Here is a 16,451-nt window from a genome sequence, read left to right on the forward strand (position 1 = left end):
TTTTAATGGTAATGGACCCATATCTTAATATAATTTTGAATTAGTTAATTGTTTAATTTGTTGCTGTTTTCTCGCTGAACTACATATGCAAAATGACACGAGATGAGGCTGCTGGCTGTATCAGTCATCCTAATTAGCTGACAGCCATTCTGCCACTAATATTTAAAACTGTAAATAAAGTATTTGGTAAATGTTGTTCTGCATTAAAACTGAAGAGTTTTATAATCTACCAATACAGCCTTGCTTTAAACTGGTCTGATATTGTAGGAATGTGTGTTTTTGTGTTAATTAGTTCCTATATTGTTGCGTCTTCCCCTTGGTTGCCCCAGCTGGCTCTTCTTTCCCCTTATTACCTTCCCTGTGTATTTATCCCATCCGTGTCTGTTGTTTGTGTTAGATCCTAGTCTTAAGTTGTAAGTCACATGGCTTTGTCAGTCCTGTCAAGTTACTACCAGTTACTACCTGTGTCAGAGCTATTGCCTTTGCTCATATGTGCTGCCTGGACCTTGTACTTTTCTGGATTTCATTAAAACCATCAATTCACACCAAAACCTGGGTTCACCGCATCTTCATCCTCACTAACAAAAATCGTAAATTGTGACAGATATGGCTAAAAGGTCAGTTTTAATATCAATCCCATTGTTATGGTCATTGTCTGACTGGTAGCCTTCCCTTTGGGTCCTAAGTGTATTTGTTCTGCAGATTAAATTCATTTGATTCCTAGCTGCAGGCTCATACGACCCATCTTGCCCTTCTAAAGCAGTATCCCCCCTCAGTGGTAATACTTGTTTGTTTGAAAAATACTAATGTCTGATGGTGTGTCCTTAGGCTGGACCCAGAGACGTCTCCTCTCCATGGACACAGAGGACTTTGAGACAATTCCGTCCAGCGGAGAGGAGTCCTCCAACTCTTCTGAGGATGAAGCCAACAATAAGAATGTATGTGACTTTAGCTTAGCTCAGCATTCTTTATAGTGGAATGAAACTTAAAGACTTATAAGGTGAGAACATTTTTACTTTAAATGTAACTTTATTTTAAAAATGTAGCTCAGAGTGACTCATTCTTCACTTGTTGATGCTAGATAGTTCTTGCATTATTAATCACATTTTTCCAGTCAGTCACCATCATCAGTCAGTTTCCTCTCATTTCTTTGAAATGTATCTCAACCTCCTGAATTTGGACACCTCTACTGCTTAATTAGTTCCCTAGACTTGTGTCTTCTTAGCAGCAGGACCTGACCACTTGACATTTAAGAAATGAGGGACGAATGAAGGACTGAAGGGATTCTACCTGCATACATCTGGTGCAGGGGTCTGCTGCCTGCAGCTCTGATGCCACATGTGGCTCTTAAGACTCTTCTTTGTGAATCTTAATAACTTTGTCCGACAATGCTAAATAATCTTTCTTTTAATCTAAACGTAATTAATAATGTTAGTTGAAGCAGTTTTTCCGTGCAATATATGCAAAACATTTATGCAAAAATGTACACCAATAAGGTAAGAAATATTTTTGCTTGTCTTTTGGTTGCAAACTGTGGCCTTTTTTGACATAATTTACAATGTAAATTAAATGTTCCATTGAAGAAATGTATTTAATACCTTTATATAAAAGTTTGATTTTCTATATTTTAAAACCTAAAAACAATAAAATTGTTTAATTTAAAAATATGAACACATTTCCAATAGCAGATGTAAAAATAATTAGTTTCATGTAGCTTTTGTGGCTTTAACTGAATTTTGTTAACCTGGACTAAATGGCTAAGTGGCTCTCTGGGTTGCAAACATTGCTGACCAGTGATGGTAAATGTGTTTGCCTTTCCTAAATCAGCAGAGTTCTTCTGAGTCACATTAGAAATTTACACATATCGATGTACTGGGATGTAGTGGTTCATTCACTTTTAAGCATCCAGTCAAATTTTAGTAAAACCTTTGTGTGTGAAATTATACATTTCAACTGTAGATATGAATGGGAAACCTTAAAGGGAAATAATATATTTCAATTTTGGGGGTGTCTGTTTAATACAGATATTATTCCTGCATTAAACAAGATTCAAACATGTTGAAGCCTTGATAAAATTCAACTTATTACATCATGGACAGACGGACGGACGGACGAACTTTCTTACTTACTACATCACAGGTGTTTCTGTCTTGAGTCAGTGTTGGATTCAGCTGGATCAGTTTTACTCTTTTCATCAGTTTGTGGTTTGTGCCACATTTGACAGTCATATGTTCCTGCAGGGTGGCAGCAGCCGGTACCGGGTGCAGCTGACATATGCGTCATGTGAAGCAAAGGACCTCCAGTTTCTGGAGGAAGGAGAAAATGGAAACTGGTAAGTTTACACCACTTCCATGAATTCAAAAGCGTGTCCTTTCAGTTTTTACCTTTGCAAAGCTCTCTAGATATTTTTATTTTATATAAAGTGAACAGTTGTTTCACCCCATCCTGATTCTGCAAGTGTGTTCATTTAGCAACGGAAGCACAATCTCTTATGGTAGGTTAATTTTAATGAGGGGAGACAACATATCAATCCTAAAATGTTAACAAAAATGCTCTTCATCAGAGGAAATAAGTTTTTGAACCAAGATAAAATCTGACTCAAATTTTAATGTAGAAAGTTTGCTAAGAAGAACTTAAGGCAGATATTTCTTGTTCATTGCCAGGTTTACTCACTTATCACGTACTAGGTGGTTTATTGGTCCATTCCTCTTTACAGAAACACCCTGTAAATAGTTAATCTTTCTTGACTTTTGCTTGGCAATTCAAAGCTTTAGTTCCCACGACAGAGATTTTGAAGGATAGAGATTTGAAGACTAGCTAGAACCTTCAATAACTTTAGGGTGCATTTACACCAGCCCTGTTTGGTACATTTCAATCAAACTCTAGTTCGTTTGCCTAGAAAGTCTGGTTCATTTCCAGAAGTGTGAATGTGGAATGGAATTCTGATCCAGACCAAAGAAGTGAACTCTGCTCTACCGACAAACCTCAGTCCCTGTTCAGTTAAAGTGAACTCTGGTGCGTTTCAAATTTATATTTGAATGCCAAGTGGACCAGAGACCACTCCAAAAGCAGGAAGTGGACTACAGCACAGGGTATTCTGGATAAATGCAACCAAAACAAATGCACATTGTGTTAGCAGAAGAAATGGCTCGTGGTGTTTTTACCAAAGAGAAATTCTACAAACTCTAAAATCTGATGCTACTCTTTTGTTTACATTTTGTGAAGAAGGAAGTTGGATTCAGTTTTATCTGAAGAGGCTTTTGTTTCATTTCCTCCAGTGGTTCTTTGTGCAGAACCACTGGAGGTTCTGCACAAAGTGGCCTGTAGTGGCCAGGAGGGGTTTTTCAGAGGGTTTCAGAGTCTACTACTGCTCCTGTTCTTGTTTCCTTTGCTTATGAATCCAATTGATATGCTAGAAAATCCATCCTTGGTCCATCTTCAGTGTCTTGTTTGAGGGACACTGAAGAGCTAGGTTTATAGATGACGTGTTGAATCGGGCAGAGAGCGCAGAAGCCACACCGTGCCTCAGACTCTGGACGTGCACCCTGAAGTTTTGTAACTCAGTGATTATAGCGTGCACCACTGCTACAAAAACTGGGCGATATGGAAGGTGTTATTGCAGAGCAACGTCCCTTGCCCTGGCATTCATATAAACCCTCTATGAAGACTCATTTTAAGAGAATACAGCTCCAAAGTTCCCGTTAACAATAATAACATATTACTGTCTTGTTTCACACACACTTGATGCAAACTATCAAAATTCAACCTTAAGCCCCACTCACTGGCTTCCTACACACTTGTCTCTGTCAGAAAACGCCTGTAGATGTCTTCACCTCCATGCTTGACTCCAGGGATGGCAGTCTTATTCCTTGTTTCCACTAAGTGGTACAACAAGTGTCTCTGCGGTTTGATACGCAATTCTGGCGAGAGCCTTTCATTTTCTTAGTTCACCTTTAGCTGAACAATTGCTCAATCTTTCTTGGAATATAATTTGTTTCATTTGGATTTATAATACATATAATACAGTACATGAAAATACTACTCTACAGTTACAAACGTAGTGTTATGGTATGAAAACAAAAACACATATGTAAATAAACCTTTGTAGCAATTGGCTGCTTGACTGAAGAAGGTGATTTAGTCTTATTTTTGTTGGGACCGAGTTTGTTGTTGGAAAAAGAACAGAAGTGCCCTAGAACAGGTATCCTCAAATTCAGGCCATCAAGAGACCTGCAACTTTCTAGCTGTGTTCATGGTCCAACGCACCTGAATCAAATGGTTGGATGATCTCCTCAGTCCTGCTAATGATGATCTAACTCAGCTGTGTTGAAGCAGAGACATTTGTTAAAGTGACAGGACGCCAAATCTCCCGAATTTGAAGATCCCTGCCCTAGCAGTTGGAGGTTTGTTGTTATCCAATATGGCTGCCTCACTTATAAAACTTAGTGATAGTTGAAATAGATGTCCATGAGTCTGACAAATCTGATCACATTAGTGAGCTATAATGAAAAGGAGGAAGGAGCAGAGTAACAACTTCCCTGTTCAGACCTCGGTGGGACTTCCAAGGAATCTCTGACCGCATCATGACTATGATCAAGCAATCTGACACAATATTTGTTTTTAAAGGTCTCCAATGCAAATTGTGGAAGGTGAGTACAAGAAAGTCACTTTTAAAATTAATACTTAATCTGTTTCCTTCTAAGTGTACATCTTAGCGAAGAAGAGGAAGCCTCTGCCTCTATAAACAAGCAGTGTCTGGAGTCTAGCTGAAAGACTGTTATGGGCTACATGGACTTGGAGGGAACTGATACTCTGTTAGATAAAAGCTCGACTTGCTGTAACTATTCTCATTTTTCATCAGCTCATACATATTTTAGCTCTTAAGACTGTCTCCTGTCGTCTTCATCTATGGGTTTTTAAAAGGTCTCTCTCACCCGTACTTGTCTCGCCTCCATGAGGAGCATGAAGAATTCATAAGTCCCCCCCATTCCTTGGCTCTTTTTTTTTTAATCAACTGAAGCAGAACTGATAGTGCTCTGCTGTGTGCACCAAACATATACTCTCCGTGTGTGAAGAGCTTTCTTCATATTTTTCTGTATTCCTAAATATGCTACTTGTGCTACGGTGTGTTTGAATGTATATACACTACAGAAGCCAAATTAAGCATATGCTTATGTTGTACATCCACTGTACTCAGTCCTTGCTCTTGTGAGTAAAGGTTGATGTATATATATGTACATATCATATATTGCTAACCTATTCAAACACATTGTTGACACTAATTTACAATATGAGGCAAATGGAGAAAGAATTATATCAAAGTCATGCACAATTATTGAATCTTTCTTTATATTCAGACTCAGAGTGATGTTGATCAGAGGGTTTAGGCCTGCTGGTGGCTGAGTGGAGGAGGCAGCAGAGTGTACACTAATGATGCATTAAAACTTTAACCTTCTCAAGCCGTATGAAATTGTCATTAATTTACAAAAGGTCAGTGTAGGGAAAAATGTCTGCACCCACATTTACATGTTCTCTGGCTTGAAAAGAAAGGCCAAGCTAAATTATAAAACTATTTCTTGTAACAAATCACCTCTAATTTTCACCTGCAACCATTTTCAGATCACTGATTCTAGTTTTCTAAGGGAACTTAAAGCATATTTGGGTTTTCTTCAAGAATGTTGATAGAAAAAAAGTTTAAAACTAACTGACTGACAGATTGGATCAGATCTAATGGTTGGTCATTATTATCAGAGTTCGTTGTCTTACAAAGGACTCAACCACACTCAAAAATCTGGTTTTGGTGGATGCCAATTGAATCCATTGTCCTCTACATAATACCTTCTGCTAGTAAAGTTAGTTTCTCATCACATAACATGATTTTTCACTTTTGGTAAGGAAGAGATATGTTAACCATCTGGCTCAAAAGATGAATTAAAAATGTATATGGATGGATGGATGAATAGATGGATGTTCTTGTTATAATCTGTTCACCCCCCTCAGCTGCCTCATTATATCTACAAAGTAACTGGTTTGAACAGGTTACCAGCTTTTTTAATTAAAGGCCCCCACATACTCCAGCATATTTCACTCTGCAGAGGACCATGCATACTTGAGGTGGCCTCTAAGTGGACATCCGCCTGATAAATCTGCGCAAAGATACATTTTTCAACTGTGTACACCTGGTAAAATCCAACCCCTCGTTTTACACTTCCTTCTACAGGGTCTGACCCTGCGGCTATTGGAAAACTATTGCTTACTGGAGGCATGGACTGTGTTGAGGTTTGGAACAATTAGATCTGGTTTTACCCAATTGCTATGGTTTGGCCATGACGTGTAATGTGCCAGCTCGATGCAGCTTACTGGAAATTGTGTGCCCTGTAAGCAACCCAAGGAGTAGGGCCATGAAATCTTCCTCAGCATTAAAATGTATTAAACATTCTCCTTGCTTTTAATTTAATTGCTCAATATTTGAAAGCGTGGGTAACTTTGACTGAATGGCTTTGTTTGCTTTTCCTTCTGCCATTGACAAGCTACAACCCTATAGAGGGATTATTTGTTTGTAAACACAGCGGATATATGTGCATCTTGACTGCAGAAACAGTTGCTTTAAATGCTCACTGATTGCCATGGTTACCCACATTTATTTTGTTGCTTTAACATTAGCCAGCATGTTGTCATAGTACTACAACAGTTGGTCACAATGTGATAAAGTATGTCATGCTACCAAATTGACATTAGTGATCCATCAATGACCCATATGGTGGGAAATGGTGTTCAGATTGAACTGTTCTGTGTGAACCACTGAGCCAATACTGTTGAGTCAGCACAAGCAGTCGCCAGAACACGCAGAGTGACTACCACTTTGTGCCCCATCATCTGTCTAACCTGATGGAGAAGAAATGGGACTAACTTGCTTATCAAACTTGCCTGTATCCATTTGGATTGTGGAAAATGAACCATTTGTCACTAGGAAAGTTGAAAACACTCAACTTTGAAATCTCAACCATCTGCGATCAGTGCGGAGAGTCTGCGCTTCTCTCAGATTTATGCACAGTATGCCCAAGTATGTGGGAAACTTTAGTATTGAACTGAAGTTTGCCATTGCTATAATAGTCTATGTTTTCACTGTAACTATCATTTTATCTCATCTCACATCTGTTTGTTACAGTTGTTTGTTACAGTTCTAGTGTTTGTTACAGTTCTAGTGTAACAAGTGTGGCTCTGTGTAGATGCTTCATATACTTATGATAAAGGTTCAGGATGGGATTTATACAGAATATAAACTGTGAAAAGTGTTATTGTTTTAAAGCTACTCCAGTGTCTCAGTGAAGATCCTTCTCTTTATTGTGTTCTATATTCTAGGCTAATCAAGAACCTTTTAACAGAGGGGCCAGGGCTGGTCCTGTTCTCTACACTTGAAACACCATATAAAGGAGGTCACTCTATTAAATAACAATACTGGCCACTTCTGACTAACCACCAATAGCTTTGCTCTAACACCCACTCATCTTCTCCCGTCTTCTGCCCTTTACTCCAGCCTCATAATTGCTTCCTCACTCTCCAGTGGCACTGAAGGAAATGGATTGGGTAAATGTGAGCAGACCAGTATTGCAGGGACGAGAGGAGGAGTATAGCTCATGGATAGGAGGTTGGAGTGTGTGGGGATGGAAGAGCTTTGGTATGATGCGTTGAATTTTAATGTCACTGAATCCAGCATGTTGCTTGAAATATGCTTATCTTTTTTTAACACTTTATTTTCAGATTTTATTTTTTATTTTTACACAAATGACATATATAAGACAACTCTAGCAATACATACCACCTAGTGGCACATCATATGAAAATTCAATGAGGACTAAGCCAAATGTATAGAAAAAACAAAAATCCAGCTCTGATTTATAAAAACACAATGCACACATGCGTTGTGTGTGTCTGCTCTGTGGACAACTATCATCCAGATCATCATATCTTCTCCAATTTGGCTTTAGTTCAATGAAACACCTTGAACTACATTAGATATTAGATGTATGCAAACAGAGCATGAATGAATATGATTAAGGTAACGGAATCCTGGGAAGATAACCTGGGAATACAAGTTACTGACAAGGCCCTGGAGTCTAGCATTGCTATGCCAAATTTTGACTCCAGAGAGAGGATTTGATGTTGTAGGGGCCCAGATAAGTGGTTGTTTAACAACTGCAGTAAGACCAAATGGAGATAATTTGATCATAGGATTCTTCATGTGACCATCACAATTAGGAAAAACTGAGCATGTCATGAAATATAGGTTAGCAGTGGAGCTCTGTAGCAGACCAAAGTGGATCTGTATGCTTCTTACATTCAAAGCCACATAAATATTTTCTGAATGTTCGCGCTGCCCAATAATAATATAAAAATTTAGGTAAGGCTGAGCTTCCATCTATAGAAATATGCACATCTTTTTCCCCTTGTCACATTTCTGTCTGTTTCAGATGTGAATTACTCTTTGTTTTGGACTATCTGATAAATTCCTGGAGGGAGCAGTTGTAATGTGATAAAAATATAAAAGAGATGAAGGGGTGTGATAATTTTTACATGTATTCATGTAATTTCTCTGTGTGAAAATACACAGCAGTTTTTATTTTATTTTCTTGCCTCCACCCATCTCAAGCCCACTTCCTCTTTGTATTTTATCCTCTTTAACAAGGTCAGATCTCCTTCCATTGCCCATTGTTGCGTTATGAAAGAGTAATTGTTCACAGCCTTAATGTTTACCCACTTAAAGCTCTGGTGCTGTCAGACTTTGGAAGAAAAAGCAAAAACAAAAGCAGCAGTTAGAAAATAAAAACCTTTACCTGTTTCTGTCATCATTAGCAGCATCATGCAGTTATAACATTAGAATGAAATGTATTCTGAAAATGTAATAAATATTAAATTAGATCTGATGAGATTTTATCATCTCTATAGAAATGCACTCTAACTTTGCTGCTCTGTATTCTTTAAATAGCCCTAAACCCAAAAAATCCCTTTTACGCACGCACGCACGCACACACACACACACACGCATTTTTACGTGGCTATCTTTGTGGGAACTTTCCATTGACTTCCATTCATTTCTACAGCCTAAATCTTACCTTTACCCTTTTCCTAACCCTAACCATCACATACCTAACCCTAACCAAAACTCAATTCACACCTTAGTCCTAACTCTAACCCCTGACCCAAAAACAGGGTTTCCCCTTGTGGGGACCAGGCTTTGGTCCCCACAAGGAGCAATTGGTTCCCACAATGTAATAATGTAATATGTGTCAGGAAAATCGTCCCCACAAGGTATTACAAACAAACAAACGCACACACACACACGCATATATATATATATATATATATATATATAGTACAATAATAGTTAAAAACTTCATTAAAATGCTCTTTGCAGCATGAAGGCAGTGGATGTTCCAACTAAAGCAGAAAGTTTGCTGTCACTCAAATCTACATTATGTGAGTGTTTTTCTGTTCTATGTCAGACACAAGGTGTGGCACGGCGCTGATCCACCATGCTACAGATGACCTGTCAGGAGAACTGTCCCTCCTCTGTCTTGATGTATGTCCAGGTCTGCCAGGGCTGCTGATGATTCCAGTTTTCCAGAAAGATTGGTTAGCTTTTTCTCATCTGAAATGAGGGAGGTGTTAATTTTCTGTGATTTGTGTTCAGGGGTCATCCGTGTCATGGTGATAAATTACTTCAATGTGTCATTTGGAGTTTTTATGTTATTTGTTGCTGTTTTTAATGACTTTATTCAAGTTAAGTTTGGTGAGATCACAGTTGGGATTGTAGAACCAAACAGTCATGGTATGTACAGTTAAGTTCATAATTATTATGGCAGATTTGAGTTTCAAATAATCTTGATTAACATGTTCCCTCTAAATTAAAAATAATAATAAAGGAGTGGTGTTCTAAATTTCAGGGACATGATCCAACCTTGTAGCACAGTCATGTAAATCATGTACATTTTTCGGCACACCAGAATGGTTGCCACGAGAGATTAAAGGATTTTTCAAACAGGCGTAAAAGAATAAAAGCAACGCTCATTTTTTGGATGAGGGAATAACACTACAACATGACATAAAGCTCAACAATGTTGATATTACATGAATGCCCTTTAATAATTTTGAGTGGCCCAGCCAGAGCTCTGACTTGAATCTGATAGAGAATCTTTGGAGGGAGCAAAAGAAGGCCTTTCAACGCTGAAGACATGAAGCTCATCACCACTGCCTAATTAGAGAGGTATCAATACAGTTTGACAGCCCTTTTTTGCTGGTCCCCAAACACAACCACTGTTTCTATACATAGAAACAATAATTTTTACTGTTGCTCTTCTTACTTTGTTTTATGTTTTGAGTGAAACAGTCTCATTTCCTGTCAGAACCAAACTTTTTGGCTCTACTGTTGACAGATCAGTCTGCCAGCGATAGGAGTCATTTGAGTCTTAAATGTAGAAGAAAACTCGCTTGACGTGATCTGCATCAGATTCTGCTGATCAACTTATTTACCAGGTCATTCAGTCACTGAAAGATCCTCTAGAGTCTCTGCTCCCTCTGTACTGCTCCCGTCTTTGCCTTCGATCATATAACTGTGTCACACTTGTTCCACAGTCGCCTCTCACTGTTATGGGTCTATTACTGCCTCCAGGGTGGATCAGAGGTGTAGTACTGGAGGAAGTATTTATTCACTCCCATTCCTTGTTGAGACCTTTCAGCTGATTGTGATGCGTAAAGAGCATGTAGATCATGGACTAAAAGTATGATCTAAAAAGAACTATGTGTAGATTTGCATCAGTCAGAAAACTGACTGATTTCCCCCTTAAAACATCCATTTCTCTTTGTGTTCTTTGTCCCCTCTGTCTCTAACAAATCCTCTTTTACCTCCTGTTAAACCTGAACCTGGATGATTACTGTAGACTTGCTTAATTTGTTTTGGTGCTTTGACTCTAAAATAGCTGCTCATTCTCTCTCCTTTTTTCTGCTTTTGTTCCTTGCTTGCAACCGCAAGCAAGGAACAAAATATATTTGAAGCAAACTGACCTCTCTGGATAGCAGTCGAGCTTCACTGTATTTGGAATTTATTTTTTAAATTCTCTCTGCTGCCTGTGATGACTTCTCCTACCTGTCTTCCTCTTAGGTTTCTTCTCCTTACTTAAGTCTGAGTTATGATTCCTAAGTACAACCACATAACTGAATGTGACCCCGTGTATTTCTCATGTTTCATCATTTTGCTCACTATGAAGCTGAACTGACTGTTTTTATCCCTGTTTTCCCAGATATCTTCAGTGATCTGTGTACAGCAGCACTCTCTGAGTCTGAAGAAAACAGTGTCAGACCTTGGGAAGATGTGTCTCAGGACTGCAAGTAAATACCAGTGGACTGTTGTAATCCATTTGACTTTGATCTCAGACATTGATCAGCTTAATAACTGCAGTCTTCAACATGTAATTTAAAAGGATTATAACTACTTGTATTTCTTTTTAATGGACTACAGATATGCCTTGCTCTTAGTGTTGTATTTTTTTTTTCTTTGATTCACTGATGTGAAACTCCTGCAGGAATAAGCTGGAACTTTCTCGAGTGTCACTATTAGAAAGCCTTCTGTATTTGTAAAATCATTTCTACTAGGGATGCGCAATATATCAGCACTAACATCAGTATCGATCGATTAGTAACTTTTTTAATACATCGATTTGATAAATCAAACTGGACCAATATTAACAACTGATATTTTTTTGTATCTTGTTGCCATTTGTTTTTGGACGGGAGAGAAGGAGGTTGGTCGTGTGGTATTTGTTTGGTCAAACCTCAAACAGAGAAGCACTGGGAAAGTCAAACATATATAATATTGGTTATTAGCCATAACAGCAATATTAGTATAGCTATTGATATTGGCCCAAATGATCATATTGTTGCATCCCTAATTTTTACTCCCACTGAGTGGAACAGCTATATACAGTACACACATCTCATAACTTCAGATTTACAGTCTCTTCAGAAACTATTCAGAGCCATTCACATATTGCACTTTTTAAAATTATTTTCAATTCAGTTAAAAATGCTGCTGGTAAAATGCGCTAAATATGTGAAAAGATTAAATTGGTAAATGCTTGATATTCTTTATTGTATTCTGAGCCTCAGAGTATTTAGTGTTTTAGTTTAATTACATCAAAACGTTTGCCACACTGGTCAAAATTATGAAGTGAAAAGGAATTTTGGATCCTGTTAAGGAAGAATATCTAAATTAGTTAACTTTGGAAAAAGTTTGGCTCTCTCTCTCTTCCTCTTAGATCCCAGGTCCTCCTGGCGAGCCACGTGTGGCCACAAGGAAAACAACAATGCGTGTTGACGTCACAGAATTACAGAGTTTAATCCAGTAGGAAACAACATATGAATTAACAACAAAACTGCAGAACAACAGAGACATACATTCACTACCTGAGACAAAAAAGGTAGAAAAAGAAAGGCAAAGATGCGTCTTTGGAGAGAGCTGGTGCAAAAAGGCAAAATAGTGGCAGCTATCTGAATTATTACTCCTGGGCACGAACTTTTATAATGTAGGCGTGTTTTTCCTCTTTAATATATTCAAATAAGGCGTACCTCTGCTTGACCAACTGGAAGCTATCTTGGACACTCAGAAAAACTTAGAACTCCCCCTAATTTACGGCAAAGATCAAAGGCCATTTGCTCTTTTTTTTTAACAAAAAGAGCGGAGAGCTTGTCCTGGCCTCCTGCAGTTCTAAGGCCATCTGGGCCAAGAAAAACATAAGAAAAGTATTTCACAGATAGCTGTGAAATCTGGAGTCTCTACCGCTATCTTTCCTTACATAGATTCTCAGGAACAAACTTAAATTCAGTAATTTGGTTCAGGGAAAGGTTATCTTGACAAACCCAGTTTTGCTCTTCTGCACTCAGCACCCCAAAAGATTGTGTCCTGCCTTAAACCAAAAATAACACATAAAATCAACCGAACAGAATGAGGTACAGTTCCTTTTTCTAACCTATGAAACATAATATTCAATCCTAAGTATACAAGTTAACACAATCATTTTCCAAAACCCCATTTAGCATAAATCCTGAGTAATTTTCTAAAACAAAACAAAACATTTTCATTCAAATAATTTCCATTTGATTCTGATATTGTCACAGATAGTACAATTTGCAAATACATTCATCATTTACTAGATTAGTAATTCTAAAATTAGATAATACAATTTTCATTAAAAAGACATGCTATTAGTAACTAAGAAAAATGTCTTAGAAATTAAATGTTAGTGGTTTTAACATTCTATGTTGTATTCAGTTTTACACCATCCCAGATGTTAGTTCTGGAAGACTTTTGATCTTCCGTGAACCGAGCAAACTTCTCTCTCCCAGGCTCAAGTGATACTGCCCTCCTGGAGATGCTAATTTTATGGCCTCCTGTCTTCTCTGATAACACAACAGGAGCCTCAGTGAGAGTTCCCTTTTGATCTGTATTTTCCTTCTTGTACTTTGATTACTTACCCATCAATAGTTTAGTTTTTAAATCATTAACACAAACCTGTTCAGAATTAAGAAATTTGTTCAAAATGAGAATGTTCAATATACCTTTTACACATGCCGTAAGATTAACCGTGTTAAACACTAAAAATAATCATTTTTTCTCAACAATCCCCAAAAATTAAAAAAATCCAGAAATGTGACTTTTATTTTTACCCAACCAGCAAACTAAAAATGTAATGTTTTAATGAATTGAATAAAGTTGTTAAAAATTTTGTAAGAAAATGTATCTATAAATCAGTGTAAATCTGAGACATAAATGGGGTTCTTGCTCCACTGATCTGCCTGACTCACTCTCTGCATTATCTGGGAATGGGACCAGAACAACAACAAAAAAAACCCACAAAATGTCTCCTTTGTGGCTGCATTGCTTCATTATACAGTACACATGTGAAAACAAAACTCTTAATATCATGATTTCAATTTCTCTGTGACTTGTTAGGTGAAGATTATTGTGATTACATTCAGTTTGAAACAACTTGAGATCTGAATATTTCCTGAGGAGACTGTTCTGACTTGCCTTCTTTCACATCTGTAAGAAATTAATAGCTGCAGAATTACTGCAAAATCCCTACATTACTGTAATAGCTCTTAATATAAAATATCTTTACTTTGTTTTACATAAGTGGAAATCCTGAAAAAACATGTTGGTGATACAAAATTACAACTAATGATTTTTATGTCACTCAGGAGAATAATGGCAATTTTTGCACAGTTAGTTTGTTGGGGCTTGTTTACTGTGTTTTAGTTGACTAAAACTGTATGCTATGTTTTTTGTTTGAGCAGACAGCTTCATGAAGGTGGGTTCTGCTCCAGCCAGAGTTAACTCTTATGAGCCTAAAATTGGAACAAGGCCATGATGTCAATAGCACAGTATGCAGAGTCACATGCAGCCGTGATTAAATGACCATCTTGGGCTTGGACTGATTGGTGCAACATGAACACATTTCCTCTATCAGGGGTTTTTGCATCTTGGAAAGTCTAATTCACAACAAATTCCTTTTATCAGCTAATGATAGTTAAATCACTTCCTGGCAGAAAAAACAATCAGATCTGATGTGTTTTCCATTTTCTTCTTTGTACATCATCATGGAAAGTATGAGGAAGAAACCAGATGGCTTTTGAAGGAAATGATCATTTCTGTGTTCAGAAACCGATTTGTCTCTGCGACATGTTATGCTTCATGGCCCAGAGAAAAACTCACACTCATTTCTACATAATGAGATTCTGTTAAGAACATTTCATACTTTGAGTTGCTGTTTTCGACCTTGCACTTGCAGACAGGACACACTCAAATATTGTTTCTAATATTTGTTCTTGGGCTGCACAGTGACAGGAAAATGAATGCTAAGTGGTTATATTCAGAAACCTGTTTGACACAGTTTCTTATGTCTAATTAACTTGTTCTGATACATTTCTGTTTGTTACATTTCACAGTCAGGGTCAGCAGCAGAAGGACTTGTTTATTCAGCTCACTATCACATACTGTTTAAATTTACATCACAATATTTTTAAGACCAAGAGTGAAAGCTAAAAATGTCGCTACAGTAGTTGCATTCCAGACGTTAGTGCTGGTCCTCAATCTGTAACCTATTATCCTAACTATAATCTAAAGTACACTGAATAAAAAGTTCAGACTATTAAGCAATATGCTCTAAACACTGTTGGAGAACTACTCTTCAGTAAACAGCAAATAAAATATTTGCCTTCAACTAACATTGAATCTTTTTTATCTTTTACTGCTGTGTCTTGTTCCCCTCTGTAGAACATGCATCTTTGAACATTTGTATTTGATGACATTACTTTGAGAACACTGACATATAGCTTCCCTGTTTCACTCCCAGAAGGATTATATCTTTTTTAAATTACCCTGTCTACAAGCTGTAATGTGTTTGAAATTAAAGAATACACCAGAGTTTATCACAGGTTGTCAGATAACTGGACACGTACCAGAGGGAAAGATATTACTGTATTACAGTGTAACATACAGTGAGCCCCTTAATGAGTATATTAATGAATGATTTGTTTACAAGAAATGATCCATGAGTGTAATTTGTATTTTGTTTGACCAGAATTAACTGGAAAATGCTGTATCTTTCTTTAGGAAATAATTCTGTTATACTGCATCATGGACAATGCTAGAATCTTTTCAACTCTAGAATGTATCATGTTTGTATACATCTGTTATTATGTTGTACATATTGCTCATTATGATGAAATACCTTTACAACATGAAAATTCTTGCCTTGTTTCTTTTGGACTTCTCTTTTTTCCTCTATTCTATAAAATGGCTGATTGGTGAAAACGAGACACAAAATCCAAAACAAAAAGAAAAGAACTGCAATCACAGAATACAGGAGCAAAAACCTAGAATCAACAAAACAAATGCAAACAAAAATTGCTGTAACCACTGGAAATGGAAGCAAAATGAAAATGGTGCAAATAGCAAGTATGAAATGCTGAAAGATTTTTTCATAAAATGGAACTTATAGACCACTAGAGGGAGTGTGGAGCAGCTGTTTTGCTGCATTTTGCAGCATTTTCCATTTTGCTTCAATTTCCTGTGGCTGCAGTATTTTTCTGTGTGAATTTGAACTGCATTCTTTCTCTACATCTCCAGGTACCCTGTAACATCATCAACACTAGTTTTACATGATAGAATAACCATAGATTGCCCAATATCCACACATTCTTGAAAACCTCTTCATTTTTCTGAGATCTGTGGTACATGCTAGTCTGCAACCTCTACTTTCTATTTATTAAACCTAGGCAAAATATTAAACGTTTGCTCAGAGTACAATCTAGTAATTATATTGGCAGCTGTCTCTGTATGTGTTTTTATTTTTACATGTAAGTTTGATCTTAAAGGGGCAGTATTATGCATTTTC

At 37.3% G+C, this 16,451-nt stretch overlaps 1 protein-coding gene and 1 long non-coding RNA gene across 3 annotated transcripts in view; both read left to right on the forward strand.

The window, feature by feature from the left end:
- Positions 1-11,636, forward strand: part of mcf2l2 (MCF.2 cell line derived transforming sequence-like 2) — a 46,942-nt gene extending 35,306 nt beyond the window's left edge. For both annotated transcript variants that reach the window (XM_007554639.2, XM_016672760.1), the window contains 3 exons: positions 829-938; positions 2,241-2,332; positions 11,298-11,636. In XM_007554639.2, coding sequence (XP_007554701.2) covers positions 829-938; positions 2,241-2,332; position 11,298 — 203 coding nt within the window. In that variant the 3' untranslated portion in view covers positions 11,299-11,636. The remainder of the gene's footprint in view (positions 1-828; positions 939-2,240; positions 2,333-11,297) is intronic.
- A 2,076-nt stretch (positions 11,637-13,712) lies between these two features.
- LOC107836525 (uncharacterized) lies at positions 13,713-15,796 on the forward strand. The gene is made up of 2 exons (XR_001662443.1): positions 13,713-15,509; positions 15,542-15,796. It is a non-coding gene; the product is annotated as an uncharacterized LOC107836525 (long non-coding RNA).
- Positions 15,797-16,451: the final 655 nt, after the last annotated feature.

Source organism: Poecilia formosa, unplaced genomic scaffold (assembly GCF_000485575.1).
Source record: "Poecilia formosa unplaced genomic scaffold, Poecilia_formosa-5.1.2 Scaffold65, whole genome shotgun sequence".
NCBI classification, from domain to species: domain Eukaryota; kingdom Metazoa; phylum Chordata; class Actinopteri; order Cyprinodontiformes; family Poeciliidae; genus Poecilia; species Poecilia formosa.